Source organism: Pleurodeles waltl, chromosome 1_2 (assembly GCF_031143425.1).
Source record: "Pleurodeles waltl isolate 20211129_DDA chromosome 1_2, aPleWal1.hap1.20221129, whole genome shotgun sequence".
NCBI lineage: Eukaryota > Metazoa > Chordata > Amphibia > Caudata > Salamandridae > Pleurodeles > Pleurodeles waltl.
Window position 1 is genome coordinate 521,292,055 of NC_090437.1, and position 27,713 is coordinate 521,319,767.

A 27,713-nucleotide genomic window follows, 5' to 3' on the forward strand; every position below is an offset into this window, starting at 1 on the left:
TTTCCCCACAATTTACACATTCTTGGGACTCCAGGAACCTTACCTTGAACTGTACACAGGACGCTGTTGAGAGGACTCACCAGGACCACCTTGGACTGCTGCTGCTGTACTAACCTGTGACCTACCTGGTCACTAGGAGGAACTGCCACTGCTTGCATCCACTTGTTGTGCTGGCCTGTAGCTGGGTTTGCCAGCCCTGTGCCCCCTTTTTCATTTTTATCTCCAGAGGCAGGGTGTTGTGGCCCCTAACCCCTGTAACTCACTTCAGCACGAGGAGTGCTGCTTTGATGGCTTAAACTCTTTGAGAGCGCTCTTGTGTGGCCTCTACGTGCTTTTTAAAGTGCTTCCTGGCTGCCCAAAATCACCGCCGCAGCCCGGGATCCACATGGTGCCTGTTGCGCTGTGTAAAGCGTGTTGTGGTTGTGAAGAAAAACTATCACCACCGTGACCCAGGGTTGTCTGCACTCGTAAGCACTCCTGGCTTGCCAAAATCACCGCTGCAGCCCGGGCATACTATTCTGCCGAAGCACGAGTGTTGCACGCTCTTCTGTGCCCCAGGGGCACAAGAAAATGGTAATTGGAGCAAGAGTGCACCTGTCAGTACCCCCTGGGGCATGGCATGCTCCTTCGAGCGCCTCGGGGCGCCAGCCGCACTCTATTACTGACCAGAATCTCGGCGGCAGCCCAGGAACGAAAGAGAAACACTCCCTCACCACCTCGGATGCGGGCGAGTGTGCAGCAGCGGCCCCAGGAGGGAGAGAGACCTCATCAGAGGTTTCCTCCGGATCCCAGGTCCGCCCCTGAGGAGCAGGACTCGGAAGAGGCAAGGGGAACGTCACCCCTACCCCCAGTCACTGCCATAGGAGCGGGACGCTCCTATTTTGCAACCAGGCATTATTCTTTAAAGAATAGGGAAGGGAGGCCTTGACGGATGCCCCTTCCTCTCGCCCCCATTTTTTTTTTGTTGGACTACCGGCCCCCCTTGTTGGTGACAGGGCCCTTGGAGGCCTCGGGGCACCCAGTGATTGCAGGCCCCAGGAGGGGGCCTGTTTTCCACAATAGAGAGGGTACAGCCCACCCCTCTCCCCCAGGAGCACCACATGGGCCATGTTTCGCACATAGGAGCGCCGGGGGCCCCCACGTTCCTCTCCCAGGCACTAGGAGTGCCCCTTTTCACCAGAAACAGGTACTTTTGCGTGGACATATCTGAATGCACCTTTTATGGGCATTCTAGGCCCCTATGTGCCAGTAACTTGCCATATAATTTGATAATATTCCTAACATGGTAATTTATGCTGGTTTTATGACAAGTGCATACCTTTATTTACTGTGATTCCTGACTACTGCTTATGTTGCAGAATCCTGAGTACTTTCGTGTTCTAATGTGACAATTGCTTATTCCTGCGGAGTATTAGTACCTTGTGTAACGTTCTGACAACTGCTAAGGTAGCAGGGTATTACTGACGTGCAATGTTGGTCTAATTATGTTTTGTGCTTAGAGTTTATTTTTACATAGCTCAGTGTTGTGTTTACTTTTGTGGCGTACATTTTGTGTCACATGTGTGGTGTGTGTTCTGCAAATGCTTTACACATTGCCTCCGGGTTAGGCCTGACTACTCGTGCCAAGCGCCAAGGGGGTGAGCAGGGGTTATCTTGGATGTGTAACTCCCTTGCCCTGACAAGAGTGGGTGGGTTCTGCCTGGCTTAGGTGCATTCCCTAGCCAACCAGAAACCGCATTTCTAACAGAAGTGTATTGAGACAAAAGCAGGGTCATTCGGCAACCAGACAGGGGATATACAAGAATTGTGTTCTGATCCTTTAAGATGCTTTTCAAGGGTGCAAAAACGTTTCATGTGCCTCAGACAGACCTGTAAGGCAAGATTTTACACTGGTGTTCCAAGATGCTTGGCGGTAACCCCCACCCTGAAGGTCCAGCTGATCTTAGAGGAGTCATCCCTCCCCATGCCTGGTCAATCAAGTGGTCTATTGTCTAGATCGTGAGAGGAATTTCACACCTCAATAAGGTCAAGCTCCTGCTTGACAGCTGCTGGAGAGCTGATGTAAATGGGTTTTCAGAAGCTACAAGAAGGGATAAGGTAATTTTCTGACTATATACTTAGAAAACTGTCAATGATCCGCAACAAATCTGATTCGGAGTCAGGATCTGAAATAGGTTTTATCTCAAAGGAACAAGAATGTGTTTTAGGTATCAATAGCACCATTAGTTCTTCTGACAGTGGAGAAATTGTGGAATTAAATCTAGAGGAAGATTCTTGTGTCAAACACTTAAGTGTGCAATCCAGGAACAAATCAGTTTGCAAGATTTGTTTAGGAGGTGTGGAGATATTAATCGTAGCTGATTCTGGTTCTCCATTCACAATAATCATTAAGAAATTGTGGGAGGAAAAATTTATAAACGTTTTTGGTTCTTCCTTGTTCCCTCTGGACGTTACTCCAGAGAGTTTCACAGGAGAATCTATACCTATGATTGGCTTCAGGAAAGCCGTTTTTGAATTCAAAGGCAGAAGAACATAGGGCAAATTGTGCATGGCTGAAGAGGGGCCTGGCAGTTTTGGGATGGTTGGATCAGAGGGCTTTGAATATTGTATTAGATCCCAATAGTGTAGAACAAGTAAAGGTGGTGTGTGAAAATGAAGGTTATGATGTTAAATTAAAAAACAGGTTTCCAGAAGTGTTTTCTGGAGGAATTGGCACCCTTAAAGATTTCACACGTAAAATCATATTAAAGAAAAATGCTGTGCTTAAAATACATAAATCCTGAAACATACCTTGGGTGATAAGAGAGGAGGTTGGAAGGGAATCAGAGTCTCTCTTAAAGAAGGGTATAATTGAAGAAATGGATGCATCTGAATGGATTTCTCCATTGGTGGCAGTATGTAAGGCTAATGGGAAAATGTGTTTGTGCATTGACTTGAGAGAATTGAATAACAACATTGTAGTGGAGAAATTCCCTTTGCCAAAGATAAATTAAATGCTTGCTTTGACAAAGGACATGGACTGGGTTACTTCCATAGATCTATCGTCTGCTTATCAGCAAATTAAGCTACATGAAGCTAGTAAAAACTTAACTGCATTCATGACTCCTCAAGGGTGTTATTGCTATGTCCGTATGCCATTCAGGCTGGCCTCCACTGCAGCAGTTTTCCAGAAACGAATGTACAAGCTTTTCAAGGACACATAGGGAGTGATTTTCTTTCAGGATGACATTTTGATTATGGGAAAGAATAAGGAGCAACATGATACCAGAGTAGATAAGGTGTTAGGTATTTTGAGAGATTAGGGCTTGACAGCTGAGTTTTCTAAATGTACATTTGGTGTGCAACAGTTGAATTATTTAAGGCATGGAACTATGGCAGGAGGCATTAAACTGAAACAAGAATTGTTGTCCACTAATAAAGATGCACCAGCAGTAATAAGGATGAGTTGAGATCATTCCTTGGTCTAGAGGAATTTTATGCTAGATTTGTCAAGATCTTTTCAGAAAAAAACATTTAATGTGAGACAACAATTAAAGGAAAAATTGAAATTTGCCTGGTCAGGCATTCTGCAAAAAGATTTTGAAGGAATAAAACAGGAAATTTGTTTAGGAAAAACTTTATCCGGCTTTGATCCTAAACTCATCAATGTTCTTACTACTGATGCGAGTAATGTGGGTATTGGTGCAGTCCTGAGTCAAAAAAAAAGTCACCATAGCATTTGCCTCTAGAGCATTATCTCCCACAGAAGAAAAATATTCAGTCATAGAAAAGGAAGCTCTAGCAGTAGTATGGGGACTAGAGCACTTTAGGAACTTTCTGTAGGATGTTGGTGTTGAAGTAAGGTGTGATCATAAACCCTTAATAAAGGTGCTATCTACTGAGGGTCTTCTGAAAAGCCACCAGTAGGATAGCTAGGATGTCCATAAGGCTATTGGATTTCAAATATAAATTGGTGTATTTTGCGGACTGTTTGAGTAGATTGCCGTTATCTCTTGAGGAAACGGTAGAAGATGTTGAAGAGGTCAGTGTAGCATGGGCAGGCAATACTGAATGGAGTGCTATTAGTAGCAAGGTTTGGGATGAGGCAAATTCAGATGATCCAATGTTGTTTACATTAAGGAAGTATATCCAGTGGTTGGCCAGAAAAAAGAAAAATTAATGCAGAATTAAGGGACTTATTTGAATCACGTAACAAATTATCAGTGATTCAAAACAATGTTGTGAGAGGTGATAGGATTTTGCCACCCAAAAAGTTGAGGGATACAATTATCAAAATAAACCATGACGGACATTTAGGCATTGTTAAAACTAAATTGAAGATTAAGGAAAATTACTGGTGGCCAGGTGTGGATATAGAAATTGAGAGAATTGTTAGGAATTGTGATTTATGTTTGAATGCAGATAAATCACTGGTTCCTTTGAAGCCATTGTTACATCCTGTTCCATGTCCTAAGAGGGCATGGGAAGGTATTGGTGTAGATATGATGGGTCCAATTGCTGAGTAAAACAAAGAATGGTACATAATAGTGGCGATAGATTATTTTTCAAAATGGCCAGAAGTTAAATTTGTCAATATGGCTAGGCTGAAGAAGTGGTCTCCCTCTGAAGTAAAAAAAAGAAAATTCAAAAAAGCTCAAGACAACTATAAAGGTTATGTGGACTTTAAGAAGGGAGCTAAGGAAATTAGTTTAAAGAAGGGTAAATTAGTTTGTGTTAAATTACCAAGCAAAGTTAAGAAAGGAAAAAGCAAATATTCTGAACCAAGAACAATTGTTGAGGTTCACAAAAATTCGGCCAAATTGAGTGATGGTAGGATTTGGCAGATTAGTCGTTTTGCAAAGTGTAAAGGGGAATCAACAATTTTGGTTAAAGATGCTACAAAAGATTCTACAAAAAATTATTTCTGGTTGGATGCTATACAAGGTATTGATTATTACACCACTACTAGGAAGGAAATTAGTAATGAAGTTGGAGAAGAAAGTTCCGCAAGTGAGGATTCTAGTGCTAGATATGATAGTTTTGGACAAATTGTTTATTTACAAGATTATATTGTGAAGTAGATTGTTCTTAAGGCTATGTATTTGTATATAGTTTTTTTGTTTTATTATTGTTCTTCTGTTCATTAGGTAAGGGGGAAGATATGTTATATATTATGTGGAATGTTTATAGTGTTGATAGGTAGAATGCTGTGTGGTAGGATAGAATGTGGGAGTGAAGAGAGAATGTGGTGAGGGATGGAATGCAGGGGTGACAGTTCGTGCTGGCATTGAAATGATACAGAGGTGTTGGCGTTACTGGAGAAGACTTACAATAAAGAAACTTCTATAAAATACAATGTGTCTGCAGCGTTACAACAGCCCCCTGATAAGTTATCAAAATAATATTGATTTGATCTTGAAAGAAACTTACAATCAGTCTTTTCTAAATTGTTTCCAAATGATAGAAAAAAAATGAATCAACTAAAAGAAACAAAAACTTTACATTAAAGACTCTATACAGAAAATACTGTAATAATGTAATGTACCCATTAACAACTTAAAGTACATAAACCATAGACATCAGATTCACATAACAGTTTGTCTCTTAAAAGCTCATCTGCTGTCAACTATCAATTTGTAACAAAAAATCGGAGCAGACTATACCTGTAATGTTTAGTTTTGTGCAATAAAATTGGTTAAAAAAAAAATGTTGGTTGGTAAAATTTAAAACGTATTAGGAGATAATTTGAGGGGGGGAGGAGTGCGAAATTTCGACTTTTTAGGGGTTTCCACAAGGTTTAATCCGGCACTGCGTTTGCCATAAAATGCGCTTCGGCTGCTCAGGTTGTGCACGAAAAACACCAGCCACCTTCTTCCTTTTACAGCTGCGGCGTATTTCTACACTATCTCTTAGGGGCTCAACAGATATATCGAATTCCCGCTAAGAATTGGGCTCAGTAAATGTAATGAATTGGACACCGATGAGATCTCCAGGCAGAGTTCGTTCTTTCATACGGAACTCTCATCTGGAGTGGATATGTTGCGGTACCAATTTCAGAATTGAACCTATTGTATTTACTAACGTACCCATCGGGAAATATATTTACGCTTTCTTCTTATACTAAAATATGATTTGGGCATAATTGGGGAACATGATAGTAAAATGTTGGATTTGTTACGCGATTAAATTAGCAATAACACTATTTAACAGCACAACGTGTTATAGTTTTAGAAGTCACAAAAACATAACCGTCTGAATGACAGCATGCATATTTGGCACCTATTTATACAGCGCCACAGCTTTTCTTTTGGTTCTTTTTTCGTTGCCCGCAATTCTCTTGTCTTCTCATCTCTTTCCTCGCTTATTCATATTCTGCCTTTTGGGCTGCCTTCATTGTTATCAATGCACCTTCCTTCTTTCAGTTCTTTCTTTATTCATTCTCTCCCTGTGCTTCCCTTCTTCCCTTCATTCCGTCATTCCTTTTTCTTGTTCTTTCATGTTTCATGCTTACCTTTGCTTTTTCCTTTTTTTTCCCCTTACTTTCTCCCATTCCCTTATTTATTTTCTTCATTCCTTCTCCGGCCATGCTTCCCTTTTTCCCTCGTTTCTTCATGCCTTCTTTTTCCTCAATCGCTCCTTTTATCATTTTCATTGACTGCTGCCTATTCTTACTTATTTCCTTCCCTTCTTTCTTGAACTCCTTGTCCCTGTCTCCCCCAGTGTTCTTTCCTCATTCCCTCTCTTCCCACTTTCTTTCACTCCTAACTGACTCGTATCCTTCTTTCCATGTTTGTTATTCTCTTTGCCTTCTTCACTTTGTCTTCGTCTCCCATTCTCGCATTTATGTCTTACCTTCATATTGTGTCTCGTCTAAGTGAAAGTGAATATTAAAGTCAAATGTACTCAATTTAGAGCGTCAATTTCCTTAACAATCCATTTTTTGTTTGTGTTCCCTGCCCAGGTTTTACCTCAACTTTGTTACAGAGGAAGTGGACAATCCTGAAAAGTAAGAAATCACTATTTTTATATCACATCCCACAATAGTTTGCCTCTTTTTCACTACTCTTTCGATTACAGGAAACAGTATAAAATTATATATCTCTTTCAATAGAGAATATTTCGGCTTAAATTAAAGTGGCTACCCCCTTCAATTTGGATCACCTCAAATAAATTGTATTCATTTAATTTTATTGATTGAAATATGGTACTTTTACTTATTTGAGCTACATTTATCATAAATCCTTAAAGGGAGAAGTAGGTTCTCTGAGTGGCTTTCCTGAACTGCTTGATACCCCCACCCCCCCACTACGCCTTCCCCCTGTTGAAACAATGGCGCAGATACGTTCTCTCTTTGTATTACCTCTTGGATGGTTCAATGACAGAATTAATGAGGTGACGGCCTCTCTACTTCAGAATTCTATATGGTAGTGCTGTACTTACAATTATTCGACATAGTGAAACTGGAATGGCCCCCAATTGGATTGTTTAGCTTTTGTTAGCCTTTTTGATGGAGTCATGTAGGTAAAGTGTTGTATAATTGATCACATTCAAACCAAGGTTCGACCAGCTCTCTCAGACCCTCTTCTTTTAAGAAATGGGCTGTAATTGGGACGGGAAATATGAGTGAATTGAGGTTAAGTTGCCATCTGCAGTGCCTCTTTCAGTTTCCTTCTTCTAATCCTCTGGGCACGATGCTTGACCTGGGGGTAAATCAAAGTGGACACTCTAAGCCCCACTCATATTTCTGGCCTGGTCCTTGGTCAAATGGAAAGTTGCTTTAATGAATTATGGCTAAAGGAAACACATGAAATACATCAATCACCAGCTTAAATTCCCTTATAAGATATTATTGTCTGGAAAAGCCACTATAAATCTACTTGAGGGGGTTGTTCAGATAAACTGAGTAGAGGCACCCTGTAGTTGCTCCCATTACTGATCTTCACACTGTATCCTGTCCACAGAGCATCCCAGGCATGCCTACCTTAAATTCCAGGAGCCATAGTTATTGTCATGCTACATGTCAAAGGGGACGGGTTGGAGCACTGTAAATGTTCCAGATCCATGAACAGCTTCTAATGATTCCTTCCAGCAGTATGCAAGTTACTCCGAAGGTCTAAGTAGAAAATGTGTGGCACTATACAACAAAACACTTTTACACAGTCCCTCCGATTAGAGAACTTCCACTTCTATCGTCCATTGTGAATCAATTCATCGTAAGAATCGAAATTCCCTGTAAATCACAGTTAAGACTAGTTTAGTAGAAAAGATGCAGTAAACAATAGGTAACAGCTAAATGGTAGATCGGAGTTAAACAATAATTAATAGTGGAATGGTGGCAGTGCTTAATTTGTGCTTGTTGTTTCCGGTGCTGAGCACCAGCACTTATTTTTGAGGGCCGGAGCTTAGTCTTCTGCATCAAGCATTTGCTGCGAGCAAAAGACACATATGGGAAAGACAGAGGAAGAGAAAACCGAAAAAGCATCTCAAAGAGAGAAAGTAGAAAGCTGCAAGAGTGAGCTCAGGGGCAGAGAGTGGATTTAAATGGATTGAAGAGGCCCGAGATGGACTCAGGATTACGCTGCCTCAGTATTCCGTGTTCGCACATTTGATTGCAGCAGCCGTGTGTTTAAAATGAGGGCTTTGGGCACCGTCACCTTTTTATTTACAAATTAAGCACTGAATGGTGGGAAAGGTATCCTAAACCGTAGATTAGGGTGGATGCTACGAAAGGTCCAAATTTATGAGCAGCTTACTTTTTTAAAATAACAAATGTGTAGAGAGATACTGACAGAGAAATAAATGCCCACATGTTTTTCTCTTTTTTGAGCGATGATGCCAAGATGGCCTGTAATATAGTGATAGAAATATACTTTTTTTTATTTTACGCACTCTTCTTACTTTTCTAAAATCTGATTGATCAACCATTGCAATACTTGTGTATGCTTCATTGTAACAGTAAGCAATCTAGACAAAATACTTATTCTGTTTTTCTGAGTTGTTAGTCATTTTTTTTTAGAAAAAGGTAGTTGGCTCATGACTGAACCAATGTTCATTTGTTAGCATGCTTTCTGTGGGGGTGATAAATTACTTGCAAGGATAAGCGATAGGTATACATAAGACCTGCTGCTAAAAAATGAATGCCGACCTATTGATGCATGTGACTTTAAACTGATTACAGGAAATGCTGCAAACGACGGTGATAGTGCGCCTTGTCCTTAGTAAGTAAACTTACAAGGGGACGCGTATAGGCCGATGAACCTTTTGGATCGCATGGAGTATCCTAGTCATGTAGTGACTCCCAAGAGCAATAATCAGCGTAAACAGGCATTCACTTCCAACCAAAAACATCTATAAATATTTGTTCATGAATAACCCACAACTCAGAGAAGAGCTAAACAATTTGTATTTTCCTATTGATTATAATACTAAATCATCTGTTAGATTAACTTTATTTAATCAGCTCAATTGTTAATCCATTAATAGATCATCAAAACATAGGTTGAAGAAAAACATATGAGAAAATGCGCCTACTTACGCTAAAGAATATCAGCCTTAATAGCAGAGTTCAGGAGATAGCTCGTCAGTCATTTGTCACTGTCAACGTCACCCTAAAAGCCTACCTAACCAAAATTAGCATCAGCATGTGGGAATTCATGCAAAACAATTTAGAGAAAACATGAATTTCGAAAACATCTTTCTAAGTGAAAATCTATAATCAGCGCAGTTGGTACCTAGAAGAAAAGGCACAATTAGTCAGTCACATTTTCATAGCTACCTATCCACAGGATGGATCAGCAACAAAGTCATTCTTCATCTTCGGGTCATCAATTGGTCAGCTACACATCAGGCTCTCAGAGTATGAGCAACACAAAAGGATGATGGACGGAGTGCTGAACAATGCAAACACTCACCCCCAGTCACAGATCTGGGTTTAATCCATCACTCTTTTGCTCACCATGCCACCCCAGTTCGGACCCAGCCATATGCAAATCAGTTTTGACCCTGTTCCTCATGGGAACAGTCCAGCCCGAACTGCCAAGCCAGGTCCTCCCTGGACCGTAAACAAGCATCCTGGGACTGGTTTCAGGTTATTACCCTTCATCAGCCAGGCTAGCTTGAATCCAGTGGTCCAGTGAGCAAGGGACCAATGTCTAGGCCTGCAGGTCTGGAAATGCCACTTTTTAAAAGATGGCTGTTAGACCTGACTGCCTTAGGGTGTTCATCCCCCAAATATTTGCCTGCATCCCTTCACTTTTCTGACACTGTTTTTTCTGGTTGTAGGACGCTGCACACTTTACCGCTGCTAACCAGTGCTAAAGTGCATATGCTCTCTCCCTTAAACATGGTAACATTGGTTCATTCCAAATTGAATATTTGATTTACTTGTAAGTCCCCACTAAAGTGCACTACATGTGCCCAGGGCCTGTAAGCTGAATGCTGCTAGTGGGCCTGCAGCACTGATTGTACCACCCACATATGTAGCCCCTTAACCATGTCTCATGCCTACCATTGCAAGGCCTGTGTGTGCAGTTGCACTGCCACAATGACGTGGCATTTAAACGTACCTGCCAAGCCCTAAACTCTCCTTTTTCTACATATAAGTCAGCCCTAATGTAGGCCATAGGTAACCCATAGGGCAGGGTGCTATGTAGATAAAAGGCAGGACATACACGTATGTTTTATATGTCCTGATAGTGGAAAACCCATACATTTGTTTCCCACTACTGTGAGACCCACTCCTTTCATAGTATAGCATGAGGACTACCCTCATATACTGTTTGAGTGGTAGATTTTGATCTGAAAGGGCTAACATTGTGATATTTAGTATGGCCAGAATGGTGATAGAAAGTCCTGCTTATTGGTGAGGTTGGATTTTATGTTACTATTTTAGAAATGCCACTTTTAGAAAGCCATCATTTCTCTGCACTTTAAATCCATCTGTGCCTTACAGCCTGCCTCCAATCAATGGCTGGGCTGGACTGGTTGACAGCTTCCTTGTGCATTTCACCCAGACAACCACAAACATAGGACACTCAAGTCACACCTGCACTCTTCTGCATACTGAATGGATCTTCTTGGGCTGGAAGGGTGGAGGGCCTGACACTTACATTTCAAAGGCTAGTGGCCTGCCCTCACACAATGGACTTCCAAACTCCCTACTGGGATCCTGGCAGAGAGACCAATACTGAAAGGGGAACTTGTGCACTTCTCCCCCACTTCAAAGGCATTTTTGGGTATATAAACGGACCCCCTGACCCCACAAACTCAGACATATCTGGACCTGAACCTGCAACCTGTCAAGAGGAACTGCCTGGCTGCCCAAAGGACTCATCTGGACTGTTTGCTGAGAAGGAGTGCTGCCCTGCTGTTGCCCTGCTGCCCTGCTGCCATCTGACGTTGCTGTGAAGTGCTCTCCAAGGACTTGGATTGAGCTTGCATCCTGTTTTCTAAAGTTTCAGGGAGACTTAGGGGGTCATTCTGACCCCGGCGGTCAGAGACCGCCGGGGCCAGGGTCGGCGGGAGCACCGCCGACAGACCGGCGGTGCCCCGCAGGGCATTCTGACCGCGGCGGTTCGGCCGCGGTCAGATGCGGGAAACCGGCGGTCTCCCGCCGGTTTCCCGCTGCCCTGCAGAATCCTCCATGGCGGCGGAGCGCCCATGGGGATTCTGACACCCCCTACCGCCATCCTACCTGCCAGGAACAGGATGGCGGTAGGGGGTGCCGCGGGGCCCCTGGGGGCCCCTGCAGTGCCCATGCCAATGGCATGGGCACTGCAGGGGCCCCCGTAAGAGGGCCCCACAAAGTATTTCAGTGTCTCCCGCCGGTTTCCCGCTGCCCTGCAGAATCCTCCATGGCGGCGGAGCGCGCTCCGCCGCCATGGGGATTCTGACACCCCCTACCGCCATCCTACCCGCCAGGAACAGGATGGCGGTAGGGGGTGCCGCGGGGCCCCTGGGGGCCCCTGCAGTGCCCATGCCAATGGCATGGGCACTGCAGGGGCCCCCGTAAGAGGGCCCCACAAAGTATTTCAGTGTCTGCTTTGCAGACACTGAAATACGTGACGGGTGCCACTGCACCCGTCGCACCTTCCCACTACGCCGGCTCAATTCTGTCCTCGTGGGAAGGTTGATTTGCCCTGGGCTGGCGGGCGGCCTTTTGGCGGCCGCCCGCCAGCCCAGGGCAAATCCCAATATACCCTCAGCGGTCTTTCGACCGCGGAGCGGTATTTTGGTGGGGGAAGTCTGGCGGGCGGCCTCCGCCGGCCGCCGGACTTAGAATCACCCCCTTAATCTCTTCAGGAAACTCCTTGTGCACTGAAAATCGATGCACAGCCTGCCAGAAACAATACACAGCCGTTTTGCGACCGAGAAATCACCGCACAGTGGAGCTGAAATGATGCAGCCCGACTTCCCGAGTGAAGAATCGATGCAGTGCCTGCATTGTGACTTGAAATTTGATGCACAGCCTATTGGATTGATGCACACCTGAACCGGAACGATGCAGCCCTACTTCCCATCTCATCACAGTGAGGAACCTAGACTGCGGGCCACAAATCGCTGCAAAGCCCCTTGCAGCGTGGAAAGAAACGGCGCATCGTCTGTGCAACATTGGAAAATCCAAAGGCACACCCTATTTTTCCATGCATCTCCTCCTCTGCGGTCTCCCTGCAAGTTATTTTTAACACAAACCAGGTACTTTGTGTAAACACGAGACAACTGTTGATTTCTAAGATTTAAGACTCTTTTTAATCTTGCAACTGTAATATCTCAACTTGTGCTTATTGGATCTTTATCATTTTGATCTTAATGTAACCAAATAAATATCAATTGTTTTTCTAAATCTGTGTGGTGTATTTTTGTGGTGTTTTCACTGTGTTACTATATGATTTATTGCACAAATACTTTACACATTGCCTTCTAAGTTAAGCCTGACTATTCAGTGCCAAACTACCAGAGGGTGGGCACAGGATAATTTGGACTGTGTTTCTGACTTATTCTGACTAGGATTGTGGTCCCTAATGGTGTATACCTCTGACAACTAGAGACCATATTTCTAACATTGGTGGCAGAGGTGAGATAGGACTTGTGTTTGTGCATTGACATACAATAGCTACGTGTACACTACCTACCCACAGTTAAAGGTCAATTTGATTTATTCTCTTTTTGCTGCAATTTTTCCTGCTTGACATTTTAATATAATCCTAAACAACAAGTCTCTGGCTGGGTCTCAAGGAGGAGCTGAAGAGTTTGACCTAGCTAAGCTGGAGACATACACTGTCAGCCAGCTGGACGGTTTTGCAAGGGGATGGGAGTACCTACCTGTGGGACCTCCAAGAAGGAGGAGTACCAAAAGGCCCTGAGGGCCTGGGCAGAAGAGGATGTTGAGCTAGAGGAGCCAGAAGAGGCCTCTCCAGAGGATGTGACAACAGCACTGAATTTGTGCCCCCTGCTAATCCAGGGAGCAGTGTCTCAAGTCACGGCCTGACCGCAAAGGGAAGGAGGGAGGAGAGAGAGATTCAACTCTAGTTGGCCAGCTTAAAAATGGAGGTGGAGGAGAGGAGAGCAGAAAGGGGCGCTGAGAGGGCCTTGGCTGAATAGAAACTACTTCTGGCTCATGAACTGAGTCTAAAAGAGCTGGACCTCAAGTCTAAGCAGTCTGATTCCAGCAGTGATGGTGGCAGCATACACAGAGGACCTGCTGGAGACAAAAAGGTTTGTATACCCAGAGATGTGGTGCCAAGATATGTGGTGGGAGATGACATTGACAAATGTTTTGATGCCTATGAAGTCGCACTAAGGGCTCAGGGGGATCCTGAAGAGCAATAGATGGTGGTCTTGTGGAAACATGTGCCATTAATTGGTAGGTACACACTTCTCACATTAAAACCAGAGGACCATAACACATACCCACTCATGAAAGCCATTTTACTTGCAAAGATTCGACAGACCCCTGAAAAGTATTGCCAAAAATTTAGGGACAGTAACAAACTTGAGTAGACTTTTATGATTCTTATAGCAAGGCATTGAATGGATGGGTGCAGGGCAGTAAAGTAGATGATTTAATGGTTTTATATAATTTAATCCTGTGAGAGCATATGCTCAGTATTCGCTTTACAGAGTTGCGCCATCACCTGATTGACAGGATGCTGACTGATACCAGGAAGCTTGCTGAGGAGGCTGACCTCTGGGTTAGCACCAGAGTGTCCAAAAAGGTATCTGGGTGGACACCCACAGAGGTGGTCAGGGTTCCCACCAGAAAAAAGAGGGGGTAGAAAAACCTAAAAATAGGGAGTTCTCAAAAGGCCCAAAAAATAATTCCCAAGGGAATTATGGTAACCAGGACCAGTCTGATTCTAATAAGAAAGAGTTTGTTGACCATAAGACAAGGAGGTTTGTACCCCTTTGTGCAGAGCTCTCCAAGTATGGTCCCTCTGAGGGTGACTCCAAGTGTCCCAAGAGGGGACAGTCCCCCAATGGAGAGCAGACACCTGTGTTGGCTAGTGTAGTGCTCGGGGAGGAGGTATTCACAGTCAGTTTTGAGGAATAGATAGAGGTAACCCTAGGGTCCCGGAGGGATGCAGAGATGGTGCCAAAAGTCCACATGGCTGCAAATACTTCCAAGTATAGGTAGCTGATCACCATCAATGGGCAATGGGAGGAGGCTCTGCTTGACACAGGAGCCAGCATGACTACTGTCAAGGGTCAGCTTGTGTCAGCAGAACAGGTCCTCCCGAACACATTCCACCAAGTCATAGTCGCTAACAATTGCTAGAGCCACCTTCAGGTGGCTCTGGTTCCTTTTGAGTGGGGGGGTCCTCTGGTACTATAAAAGTAGCTGTGAGGCCTGCCATGCCTGTAGATTGTATGTTAGGCAATGAACATGAGCACACTACCTGGAGGGAGGTAGAGCTATGGTCTAACTTGGAAATGCTGGGATTGCCTGAGTGGGACTGCATGACCACAAGGTCCATGGCTGCATGGGAGGGAAATCAAGGGTGTCTGGAGCCTGGAAGAATGGCCCAGACAGTTGCCAAGGAGAGGGGAAAGTGGCACAGGAAACTGGTCCTAGAAGTTCCCACGGTGGTTGACGGGGTCCTCGAGGAGTAGGCCCCTGAGCCAACTGGGGAGGACATTGCTGCCCTAGGTAACCTGCCTGAGCTTGCTGGCTGGCAAGTTGAGGGTGGGCCCACCAGGGAAGAATTCTGCAAGGTGCAGAAAGAGTGCCCCCCTCTTGAGGGTTTAAGGCAACTTGCCTCAGCTCAAGCAGCAGGTGAAGCCTCTGGTGATCACCTTACATATTGGGAGAGTGATCTTCTTTACAATGAGCCTAAGGTACCGGATGCTGGGGCAGCATGTGTGCTGGTGGTCCCCCAGCGTTACCGGACTTTCCTAGTGGGCCTGGCTCATGACATTCCCCTGGCAGGACATTCAGGGCAAGACAAGACCTTTGCTAGGCTTGTCACCCACTTGTATTGGCCCCGAATGTGGCCGCCCTCAGATGCATTCTATGAACCTGTCCCACCTGCCACACTAGTAGAAAGACAGGAAAAAGACTCAAGGCCCCCATGACCCCATCCCCCGTCGTTGGCACCCCCTTTGAAAGGATGGGCATTAATGTTATTGGTCCATTGGACCCCAAAAACTGCCTTAGGCAACAGGTTTATCCTGGTTTTGTTGGACCATGCCACCCACTACCCAGAGGCATTCCCACTGAGGACAGTGACTGCACAGTGGTGACCAGAACTCTGATGGGGATATTTACCCATTTGGCATTCCCAAAGGAGATTGTGTCTGACAGAGGCACAAACTTCATGTCTGCATACATGAAGCCCATGTGGGATGCATGTGGGGTGACCTATAAGTTCACCACACCCTATCATCCTCAATCCAATGGTCTTGTGGAGAGATTCAACAAGTTCTTCAAAGGCATGATCAGAGGCCTTCTGGAGGATATGAGGCATAAGTGGGACATCCTCTTGCTATACCTTCTCTTTGCTTACAAAGAGGTACCCCAGAAGGGGGTAGTGCTCAGTCCCTTTGAGCTTCTCTATGGGTACCCTGTCAGGGGACCCTTAAGCATTGTAAAAGAGGGATGGGAGAAAGGTCCCAAGGCACCCCCTCAGGATGTGGTGAGCTACATGCTAGCCCTCCTCAACCAGATGCAACGCTTCTGGAAGAAGGCCAAGAGCAACCTCGAGGCCAGTCAAAAAGGTCATGAAATGCTGTTATGACCAGAAGGCCACCCTGGTGGAGTTTCAGCCTGGCGACAAAGTTTGAGTAATGGAGGCAGTAGAGCCTAGGGCTCTCCAGGACCGCTGGACTGGCCCATTTGAGATCAAGGGCTGTAAAGAGGACGCTTCTTATTTAGTGGACCATCAGTCCCCTAGGAATCCCCTAAGGGTGCTCCATGTAAACTGACTGAAGCCTCATTTTGAGAGGACTGAAGTCAACACAGTTCTGGTGACAGATGAGGGTGTGGAGGAGGAGAGTGAACCTCTCCTCGACCTCCTCTCTACCAAAGAAGGTGATGGTTCACTGGAGGGTGTCAATCTCTCTGATTCTTTGACCCTGGACCAGCAAGGGGACTGCTACCAGTTATTGGAGCACTACTCCTCCTTGTTTTCCCTCACCCCTGGACACACACACTTGTGTGTCCATGACTGTGACACGGGAGACAGTACCCCTGTAAAGAACAAAATGTTAAGCAAAACAGACCACAGCATACAGTATCCAACAGTACAACACAAGTCTTTCCAATCCGTAATGTATGGTTTCTGTCAGATAGAAGAAGAGAACAGGCACGTCGTTATTCACATCTTTTCTTGAAAGATAATCTCTTTATTTTTAGGCGAAGTCACATTCAATGTAAGAGAACATCACTCCAAACACAGCCAACACGTGTTTTGTCACACTGGTGACTTTTTCAGGGCTATTGAATGAAGTAATAAAGCAAGATCAATACGTCAATCACAAAGTAGAGTGAGTCTATGCGTCTGTAATCAGGCTATCAGGTATAAATATGCCTCAATGGTAAAAGAGTCCAAAATCGATGAAAGGTAACCAGAGGTGTGGACCCTGATAGGTCCAATATGAAAGTTCGTTACCAGGCCAAGTGCCGTAGAACCGAGTAGTGCTTCAATCCAGCACCCTTACTACCCCATCAGTAAAGTACAAAATGTACAGGTTGTCAGACAGGGTGAAGGCCAGCATCAAGGAGGAAGTTGCCAAGATGCTGGCTCTTGGGGTGATTGAGAAGTCCAGCAGTCCTTGGTCCAGCCCTATGGGCATTTTCTTACTTTAATCATTCTGTGCCTTAGCCTGTCTCTAAATCCAAGTTTTGTGGTGGGTGACAGCTACATTTGTGCATTCTCACCAGACAGCCACAAACAGGAATGGCTGGGTGTGACATGAGACACATCTGCATTCATCTGCATACTGAGAGTCGTCCTGGGCAGGGTGAGGGAGAGGCAGTTCACACTTACATCTGAAGAGGACATGTCCTGCCCTCGCACAAAGGGATGCTTACCCCTGACTGGTAGTCTAGAGCCAGGGCAAGGTTAAAAGGGAACCTTGTGTACTTTAGAGAATTCCTTTGAAGTTACCCCTACATCAAAGACTATTTTGATATAAGACATTCTACAAGGTAGAAGGACTGCTGTGCTGTCAGGAGGGACTGCTACTTTGCTGTTTGCTCTGCTGTGTTGGCCTTCTGCCTGCCACTTCTTGCCTGGGAATGAGAGGACTGGATCTAACTCTCCACATACTGCAATCTTATGTATTCTCCAAGGGTCTGACTGAGCTTGCCTCCTGTTTCTGAAGTATCAGGGATATCAAATACTTTACCTGCATCTTGATATCAGTGCCTGGGCTTCTCTGCTGTGAGTCCTGCCCTGCTGAGGGATACCAAATCCAGTCCTGGGCCCTTGTGTGTGGTGCTGCAACACAAGAACTCACACAACAACACTGACAAGTCACTTGGAACCGATGTTCCTGCAAAGAAGCTGCGGGCAATGCTTGCTGTCTGCACAACGCAACAAAACTAAGAGTACAACACAGCCACAGCTTTGCTGATATTGCACCAATGCATCAGATCCAGTACTCATCGCTTCTGGACATTGACACATCAATGTAGTTGCCCAATCAGGAAATTATGCCTTGCCTGCAAGTGCGACGCATCCCTTCCCATGGATCAACACATTGTCACCAAGCAGTGACACAACAAAGGTACTGTCAGCGGGTCTGCGTGACTCCTGTACATGGCCCATGTTCCATTGCAGTCGGACTGCACTTCTGGATTTTCCCCGGTCCGGCGTGACCAGGAAGTTCTTATTGGAGCTATTGGCCCTCATCACAACATCAGCGGTAAATCCCGCTAACCGCCGTGCAGAAGACCGCCAACACACCGCCACGGCCGCAGAATTCCTCTACAGCTATTACAACCCACAGCTCGGCATCTGCCAAAATCCAGACATCTAGACAAGTCCGCCACACCAAAGGTCAGTGATAAACTGACGATTACAAAACCTCCACCGTCACGCCAACAGGAATATGCCCACACTATCACGACCCACGAATCCATGCTGCGGTCTTTCAACTGCTGTAAACTATTGGCAGTAAACATCGCCGCGCTCAAAATACACACACATTTACAAAATACAACCACATTGGACAATTCGAAATACACACACCTGATACACATACACACACCACTCCCACACACTCAATACAATATAAAACACACACCGACATCACCCACAATCCCTTACGACCAGAATTGCGACAGGCCACAGAGAGGCACCACCATCAACAAACTAGCACCCACAGGCACTCAACACTATCACTTACACAACATCCACACACCTCACACAACACACACAAACACATCCCCTTACACATCACAACACACACCACCTCACACATCACCCACACCATGCCATGGCACCGCAAAAACACCCCAGGTTTTCTGAGGAGGAGGTCTGAGTCATGGTGGAGGAAATCATCCGGGTAGAGCCACAGCTATTCGGATCACGGGTGCAGCACACCTCCATTGCTAGGAAGATGGAGCTATGGCACAGAATCGTGGACAGGGTCAACGCAGTGGGACAGCATCCAAGAACACGGAATGACATCAGGAAGAGGTGGAACGACTTACGGGGGAAGGTGCTTTCCGTGGTCTCAAGACACCACATTGCAGTTCAGAGGACTGGCGGCGGACCCCCACCTCCTGCCCCACAACTAACAACATGGGAGGAGCAGGTCTTGGTTATACTACATCCTGAGGGCCTCGCAGGAGTAGCTGGAGGAATGGACTCTGGTAAGTCAAAGCTTTACTATTACATCCCTCACCCTACCTGCATGCTATCACATACCCCCACCCTCGCCCTCACCCCCATCACTCCAACTCCTCACATAAGTCCCATTATCACAAACCACACATCCCAACACCAAGCCCTGCATGAAACAACAAAGCATGGACACCCATCACCAAAGCATGGCCACTACAGATACCCACACATACCCCAATCAATTATCACACAAGTTCCTCCACAAGAATGTAAGCACTGGGGTACAGGGTCACCCACCCATTGCACACCATGGCACACACAGATGCAATAATCATGCCTTTACACCCCTGCAGGAGCCCTACCCAACGTCACCTGACATGAGGTTCCAGACATGTCCACCCCACCCACAGAAGAGGCCCACAGTTATGACAGCAGCTCTATCCAACTGGATCTAGATGACCAGCCCGGCCCATCTGGGACCTCAGGACAGTCGGTTCCCCTGACACAGTCACAGGCCACCACAGAGCCTCCCCCCTCAGGAAACACCAGCACAGCACCCACCCAGCGGGCCCATACCTCTGTCCCCAGGACACGTTAAGCAGCAGTGTGTCCACCACTATAGGGAACCCAGGCAAACCCAAGAACAGCAGGGACCTGGGGGCAGTGGCAGTAGGCACACAGTTCAGGGGACAGAGGCCCAGGAAAACCAGGGAACTGGGAGGTCTGCTGTGCCGCAGGGGGAGGACAGGCCCAGGGAACCCACTCTCCACAAGGCCCTCTCCAACATCATGGGAGCGTACCATCATTCCCAGGAGACGATAGCAACGGTACTGGCCAAGTTTCAGGAGACCCAGCGGCTGCAGGAGGAACAGTATTTGGGGTTCAGGGAGGAACTCAAGTCCATCAATACCACCCTGGGCACCATTGTAGGGGTGCTGAAGGACCTTGTGAACACCAGGAGGGACACTGTGGCACAGCAAGGGGCCCCTGACACTAGCCTGGATGATGAACTGCCCACCATCTCCGCCGGCGCTAGTGGACAGGAGGCACCGCCACAGGACCACGACACCAGCACCCCACCCCCTGCAGATGGAGAACCACCCCGCAAGCGGTCCCTGAGATCCAGGACAAAGACAGAGAACAATGCCAAGACCCCCGCCATGAAATGAGACCACCCTGAATGTCATCCTTCTGTCCCACTTTATCACCCTGTCCATCCTTAGACTGCCCTAGCTCCACTTCCTATGCCCCTTTGGACAATGCACCTGTAAGACTAATAACTGGACTCTGCCATGGACATTCCTCCACCATCACCCCTGACCATTTTACAACCCCCTCCACTATTTAGCACTTAAAGAAACACCCTTGAATCACAAAACAATCTGGAGTCAGTCTGTGCTTTCACAAGTATGTATTTGCAATAACTGAGGAAAATAGCAATGTCCATTCTATTGTCAACATACCTATGTCACACAGCTCTAGTCCATGAGGTAACATTCCAGAGGTCACACAGCGGGAGCCACATCTGTGAAATGGAAAGGCAAAGTGACAATTCAGGTTCCATAAACTGGGTGAAAGTGACAGACAGATGATAGGTCTAACAATTTTATGAGATGTAAGAGGCAGTGATGTCTTCTTACCTGTGTCTCACTGGAAGTATTGCTGGATCACGTTGTTTCTGTTGTCTATGTCCTCTTCTTCTGCCTCCTATTCTTCACTGCCCACAGGCACCACAGCTGCCACAAGACCTCCTTCTGGACCATCCTCCTGCAGAAAAGGCACCTGTCGTCGCAAAGCCAAGTTGTGCAGCATACAGCAGGCCACAATGATCTGGCACACCTTCTTTGGTGAGTAGTATAGGGAACCACCTGTCATATGGAGGCACCAGAACCTGGCCTTCAGGAGGCCGAAGGTCCTTTCTATCACTCTCCTAGTTCGCCCATGTGCCTCATTGTAGCAATCCTCTGCCCTTGTCCTGGGATTTCTCACTGGTGTCAGTAGCCATGACAGGTTGGGGTAACCAGAGTCACCTGCAAATGTCGAGGGAAATCTGTTAGACACACACTAACCCTTAGGGACAACCCCAGACCCAGACAACTATTCACAGGGTATAGGGTCCTTGTCCTCACCTATTAGCCACACACGGTGCCTCTGGACTTGCCCCATTACGTAAGGGATGCTGCTATTCCTCAGAATGTAAGCGTCATGCACTGAGCCAGGAAACCTGGCGTTCACATGGGAGATGTACTGGTCGGCCAAACACACCATCTGCACATTCATAGAATGGTAGCTCTTCCGGTTTCTGTACACCTGTTCACTCCTGCAGGGGTGGGACCACGGCCACATATGTACCATCAATGGCACCTATGATGTTGGGGATATGTCCCAGGGCATAGAAGTCACCTTTCACTGTAGGCAAATCCTCCACCTGAGGGAACTCGATGTAGCTGCGCATGTGTTTCAGCAGGGCAGACAACACTCTGGACAACACGTTGGAGAACATAGGCTGGGACATCCCTGATGCTATGCCAACTGTTGTTTCTAAAGACTCACTTGCCAGGAAATGGAGTACTGACAGGATTTGCACTAGAGGGGGGATTCCTGTGGGATGGCGGATAGCTGACATCAGGTCTGGCTCCAACTGGGCACACAGTTCCTGGACTGTGGCACGATCAAGTCTGTAGGTGACTATTACATGTCTCTCTTCCATTGGTCCACCAGCGGTCTGTACACCGGAGGATGCCACCATCTCCTCACCTGCCCCAGCGGACGTGCCCTATGGATGAGAACAGCGAGCACAGAGTCAGCCAACACTGAGGTAGTAAAAAAACAATTTTATTGCACACATTTGTCAATACGCTATGTGCCTGTCTCTGTGTATATGCAAGGCCTATATATGTGTGACGCATTAAAAATGTATGCCATGTGGCCCCCTGAAATGGCAGCTGCCTGACCTGTAATGTGGGACAAGGGGATATGAGGTAACTGCGCTGGCGTTCTACACCGTTGCAGTAGGCGGTCGAAGACCGTGGCACAATCCTGCATTGGTTAACATTGGGCCCTATGGGTTCCAGGAGCCAATGACGATGCATGCCGGCGGTGACGGTACGCACCGCCGTGGATGTGACCGCCATTTTCTGTCTGTTCACTCACTTGATACCTGATCTTTGACAGGAGAGGACCTACACTGCAAGTGCTGCTGTGACCTTAGTCTGGAAGCAACGATGGCTCATGTGTTTGGGGAAAGGGCCCCTGCCTTCACATTAGAGGAGTTGGATAAACTAGTGGATGGGGTCCTCCCCCAGTACACGCTACTCTATGGTCCTCCAGACAAACAGGTGAGTACACTGTGAGCATGCTGTATGGGCAATGCCTGTTTGGAGTGGTGTGGATGGAAGATACAGGGGGGAGATGAGGCCTGCATTAAAGGAAGGTGAGTGTATGTGCATCAGGGCAAGGGTGGGAACGTGGGACAATGACTGTGACGGTCTGGATAGTTAAAGTTTTACATTTTCCCCTGTACTATTCCCCTAGGTCAGCGCCCACCAGAAGAAGGCTATTTGGCTCGCCATTGCCAAGGATGTCCTGACCCTGGGGGTCCACCACAGACGGAGTACCCACTGCCGTAAAAGATGGGAGGACCTGCTGGAGCAAGAAGACGGCGGAGGCCCAGCTGGGGATGGCCTCCCAACGTGGGAGGGGTGCCCATCGCACCATGACCCCCCTGATGTTCCGGATCCTGGCGGTGGCAGATCCGGAGTTGGATGGGTGCTTGAGGGCATCACAGCAGCCACAAGGGGGTGAGTACCGTCACATCCATCTGACTCTGCGCTCATTGGAGGTGTCTGGGTGGGGGAGGTGGGCAGTGGGTTCCCATAGGCTAGGGCGAGCTTTGTAGACAAGGACCCTTTGTGAGGCAGGCTAAGTGGCACCCCATCCCCACCAGTGGTAAGAGCCACCTACTCCTATTCAGGCTCCTGTGACTTCCATGTGTGCAGCAATCGGGCATAGGCCATATACCCCATGTCCCTGTGATTAATTAGGGAACTCTAAGTGCATGGTGTAGTGAAGAGGGCTGCTGTGTCTGTAGTGTCTGCCAACTGTAGCAGTATTGTATGCACTGAACATGTCTTTCTTCCCCTCCCCTTTTTGTGGTCTCCCTGTTCTTGTGTGCATTAGCATCATCAGGCAGAGGAGCTGTGCCACCGGAGCAGGAGGGAGCTGCATCCCACATGGCCCTAAAGGGCAAGACAAAGGAGTCTGAAGTCACCAGTGGGGCGGAGGGCGAGGGGAGCTCCACGGCAGGGACAGGAGCTGAGACCAGCGACACCGACTCTTCCTCTGATGGGAGCTCCCTTGCGGTGGTGGGCCCCTCTCTGCCACCGCATGTACAGGTACAGCCGCCACCCCCACTACCAGCACCGCTCTCCCAGCAGCCCCTCAGCGTGCGTCCCGTGGCCGCTCATCCAGGAGGGTGGGCATCTCCTTCACCTCGTTCAGGCACCTCAGGCCCTGCCCCAGTCAGCCCTGCTGCCCTCAGTGAGGAGGCTATTGACCTCCTGAGATCCCTCACTGTTGGGCAGTGTACCATTCTGAATGCCATCCAGGGTTTAGAGAGGCAGTTGCAACAGACAAATGCATACCTGGAGGGCATTCATTCTGGCCAGGCAGCCCAACAGCAAGCATTTCAGGCTGTGGCCTCTGCACTGATGGCAGCCATTGTCCCTGTGTCCAGCCTCCCCCTCCAACTTCCTCCACCCAGACCCAATCCCCAGTACCTCAGCCTATCCCAAGCACACCATCAGACCAGCATGCAACCACCTCAACACACAAGGGTGGCTCTGGCAAACATAAGCACCACACATCCCACAAGCACTCACACAGGCATCATACCCATGCACACATACCAACATCTACTGCCTCAACTGTGTCCCCCTCCTCCACGTCTCCCTCCTCCCTCCCTGTCACGTCTCCACTCACACCTGCATACACTACTTCTTCAACCACTACCTCCATCACCAGCACACCCATCACCACACACCGCTTATGTGCACTCACCACCCCCACTACCATTCACACATCCCGTGTGTCCTCTCCCAGTGTGTGTGTGAGCCCTCCTCCCAAACTACACAAACGCAGTTACACACCCACCCAACAGCCATCCACCTCACAACAGCCTCCAGCCCATGCATCTTCACCCAAAGTCAGCATATGAACACCTCCTACAACCACTACCTCTTCCTCCACTCCCAAACCCCTTCCATCTACCTGTCCTAGTGTGTCAAAAAAGCTTTTCCTCTCAAATGTTGACCTCTTCCCTACACCTCCCCCCCGTCCGTTCCCTAGGGCCCGCCTTTCCAGGTCCCAACCCAGCACCTCAGCCACCACATCACCGGGCACAGTGGTGCCAGCAATATCCGGATTCTGGAGTGTGCCAAACAACAGGGCTGCCAGTGTCCCAAGGATCGAGTCCGAGGACATTCCCCCACCTCCAAAACAGAAGAAGTTGCCCACATCCCGGAGGGAGAAGGCCAAAACACCTGCCACCAAGGGCTCAGCCAAGACAATAGTTGGGAGTGGCATGACAGCTGCACCAACATCCAAGGTGGGGAAGGGCCTGAAAAAGAAAGGCAAGTCAACGTCGCCGCCAACCTGCACGGCGGACAAGACCGCCACCGGCACCGCCACATGGACCTCCGACACGGACACGCAGCCAGCACCCCAGATACTGGGGGTCATTCTGACCTCGGCGGTAAAAGGCCCTTACCGCCGGTCAGAAGTCCGCCATTCTACTGCCGCGGCCGCGGTAAACCGCCACGGTCATTCTGACCACCAACTGTGAAACCGCCAACAATCCGACATCCAAGGAAGGCCGCCTCATCAGCGGGCCGCGGAAAACTGGAGATGACCAAACCTCCACCGTCACGCCAACACAAACACGCCCATGCCATTCTGATCCACGAATCCACGCGGCGGTCTTTCAACCGCGGTATTCCATTGGCGGTACACACCGGCGCGCTCAAAATACACACCCAGCTCCAAAACACAGCCACATTGGACAATTTGAAATACGCACACCTGAAACACATACAAACAACACTCCCACACATCGAATCAACTATAAAACACACACCCACAAACCCCCACTAGTTGGAAATCGAAGCGAAGGCGAGAGAGATAGAGATAGAGAGAGCGAGCACAGCAAAAGAAAACCCGAACACACAGGAACCCAACTTCATCACCCACACCACATCTACGCACACATCACCACATATCACCACGCACATCACCACAAACACCACCCCACACCTCATCCACACCACCCCATGGCACCCCAAAGACACCCAAGGTTTTCGGACCAAGAACTCCGGGTCATGGTGGAGGAAATCATGAGGGTTGAGCCCCAGCTCTTCGGCACAGAGGTGCAGCACACCACCATAGCAAGGAAGGCTGAGCTATGGCAAAGGATCGTAGACAGGGTCAACGCTGTGGGACAGCATCCCAGAAATCGGGAAGATATCAGAAAGCGATGGAACGACCTACGGGGGAAGGTGCGCTCGATGATCTCCAGGCACAACATCGCTGTGCAGAAGACTGGCGGCGGACCCCCACCCACTCCACCCCAATTCACAGCATGGGAGCAAGAGGTGGTAAACATCCTGCATCCTGATGGCCTCGCTGGAGTAGGCGGAGGAATGGACTCTGGTAAGTCGAATCTCAACTACTTCACCCCCCCCAACCACCAGCATGACAACCCACACCCCCACCCTCACCCCCAACCCCCCAGCACACAACCTCCCTGCCAATGTCTCACCAGCACAACCCACCCTAAACAACACCAACCCCTGAATGCCAACACAAACCATAGACAGCCACCACCAAAGCATGACCATTGCACATACCCATCCCCCCCCCACCACCCTCACAACACCTCCCACAAGGGAATGCCAGCACTGGGGGACAAGGGCACTCAAAATGCACGCCATGGCACACACAGAAACAATAACCATACTCCTTTACCCCTGCAGGGCCCGAACGCCAACACACCGCCACGGAGGGTCCAGATATGTCCATCCCACCCCCAGAACAGGCCCCCAGCGAGGACAGCAGCTCTGTCGACCTAGAACCTGATGACCAGCCCGGACCATCGGGGACCTCTGGACAGTCGGTTACCACACACAGACACAGGCCACAGCAGACCCAAACCCCTCTGGGAACACCAGCACAGCTCCCACCCAGCGGGCCCATGCCTCTGTCTCGAGGACGCGTCAATCAGTGGTGTGTCCGCCACTACAGGGCACCCAGGCTGACCCAACACCCCAACAACAACAGGGACCTGGGGGCAGTGGTAGTGGGCACACCGTCCAGGGGACAGAGGCCCGGGGAAACAGGGCAACTGGGAGGGCTGCTGTGCGACAGGGGGGGGAGGACAGGCCCAGGGAACCAACTCTCCAAGAGGCCCTCACCACCATCATGGGAGCATACCATCACTACCAGGAGACGATGGCGACGGTACTGGCCAGGTTCACCGAGATCCAGGCACAGCAGGAGGAACGTTACATGGGGTTCAGCAATGAACTCAGGAACATCGCTACCGCTATGGGGACCATAGTCCAGGCCCTCAACCGGATAGAAACCACATTGCGGGACCATGTGGCACCGCAAAGGGCCCCTGTCACTAGCCAGGAACAGCCTACCACCTCCGCCGGCGCTAGTGGTCAGGAGGCCCCCACAGAACGACGGGCCACCAGAACCCCACCTCCTGCTGAAGAACAACCACCCCGCAAGAGGAACCTGAGATCTCAAAGGAAGACAGAGTAGGATGCCAAGACCCCCGCCAGCCTAATATCCCCCCGGATGTCATTCCACTGTCCCACAGTGTCACCCTGTCCAACCTTGAACTGCCCCTGCTCCATCCTTCCACAGGTATATGGACAATGCACCTGTGCGACCGAGAACTGGACTCTGCCATGGACATAACTCCACCCTCACCCATCACCGTTTTAATATCATGTACCAATATCTAGCACTACAAATAAATCACTCATTGCACTGAAATCATTCAGGAGTCAGCCTGTATTATTTACAAATGTATAACACATTACTGATCAATAATGTTCTGTTATTTTTGTGATGACAACATACCAGTGTCAATAAGCATTAGTCCATGGGCTAACCAAGCAGAAGTCAAGCAGTGGGTCATACAGCACTGAAAAGGGCAGGGAAAATCAAACATCAGTTTAAAGGAACTGGGGGGAAATACACAAAGTAAAGATGCAGGGGGCTTTCAGTAAATGTTAAATGGCGTGGGTGATTCTTACCTGTGTGCTACTGAAAATACTGTTGGATAACTCTGTCCCTGTTGTCTGGGTCGTCCTCTTCGTCTTCCTCCTCTTCACTCTCCGCAGGCTCCACAGCTGCTGCTTCAACAACACCATCTGGACCATC

At 48.1% G+C, this 27,713-nt stretch overlaps 1 protein-coding gene across 1 annotated transcript in view; it reads left to right on the top strand.

The window, feature by feature from the left end:
• Window positions 1–27,713, top strand: part of SLC7A11 (solute carrier family 7 member 11) — a 622,701-nt gene that overhangs the window by 373,711 nt on the left and 221,277 nt on the right. Inside the window, exon 6 of the mRNA XM_069242094.1 lies at window positions 6,941–6,985. Within this exon, the coding sequence (XP_069098195.1) occupies window positions 6,941–6,985 (45 nt within the window). The remainder of the gene's footprint in view (window positions 1–6,940; window positions 6,986–27,713) is intronic.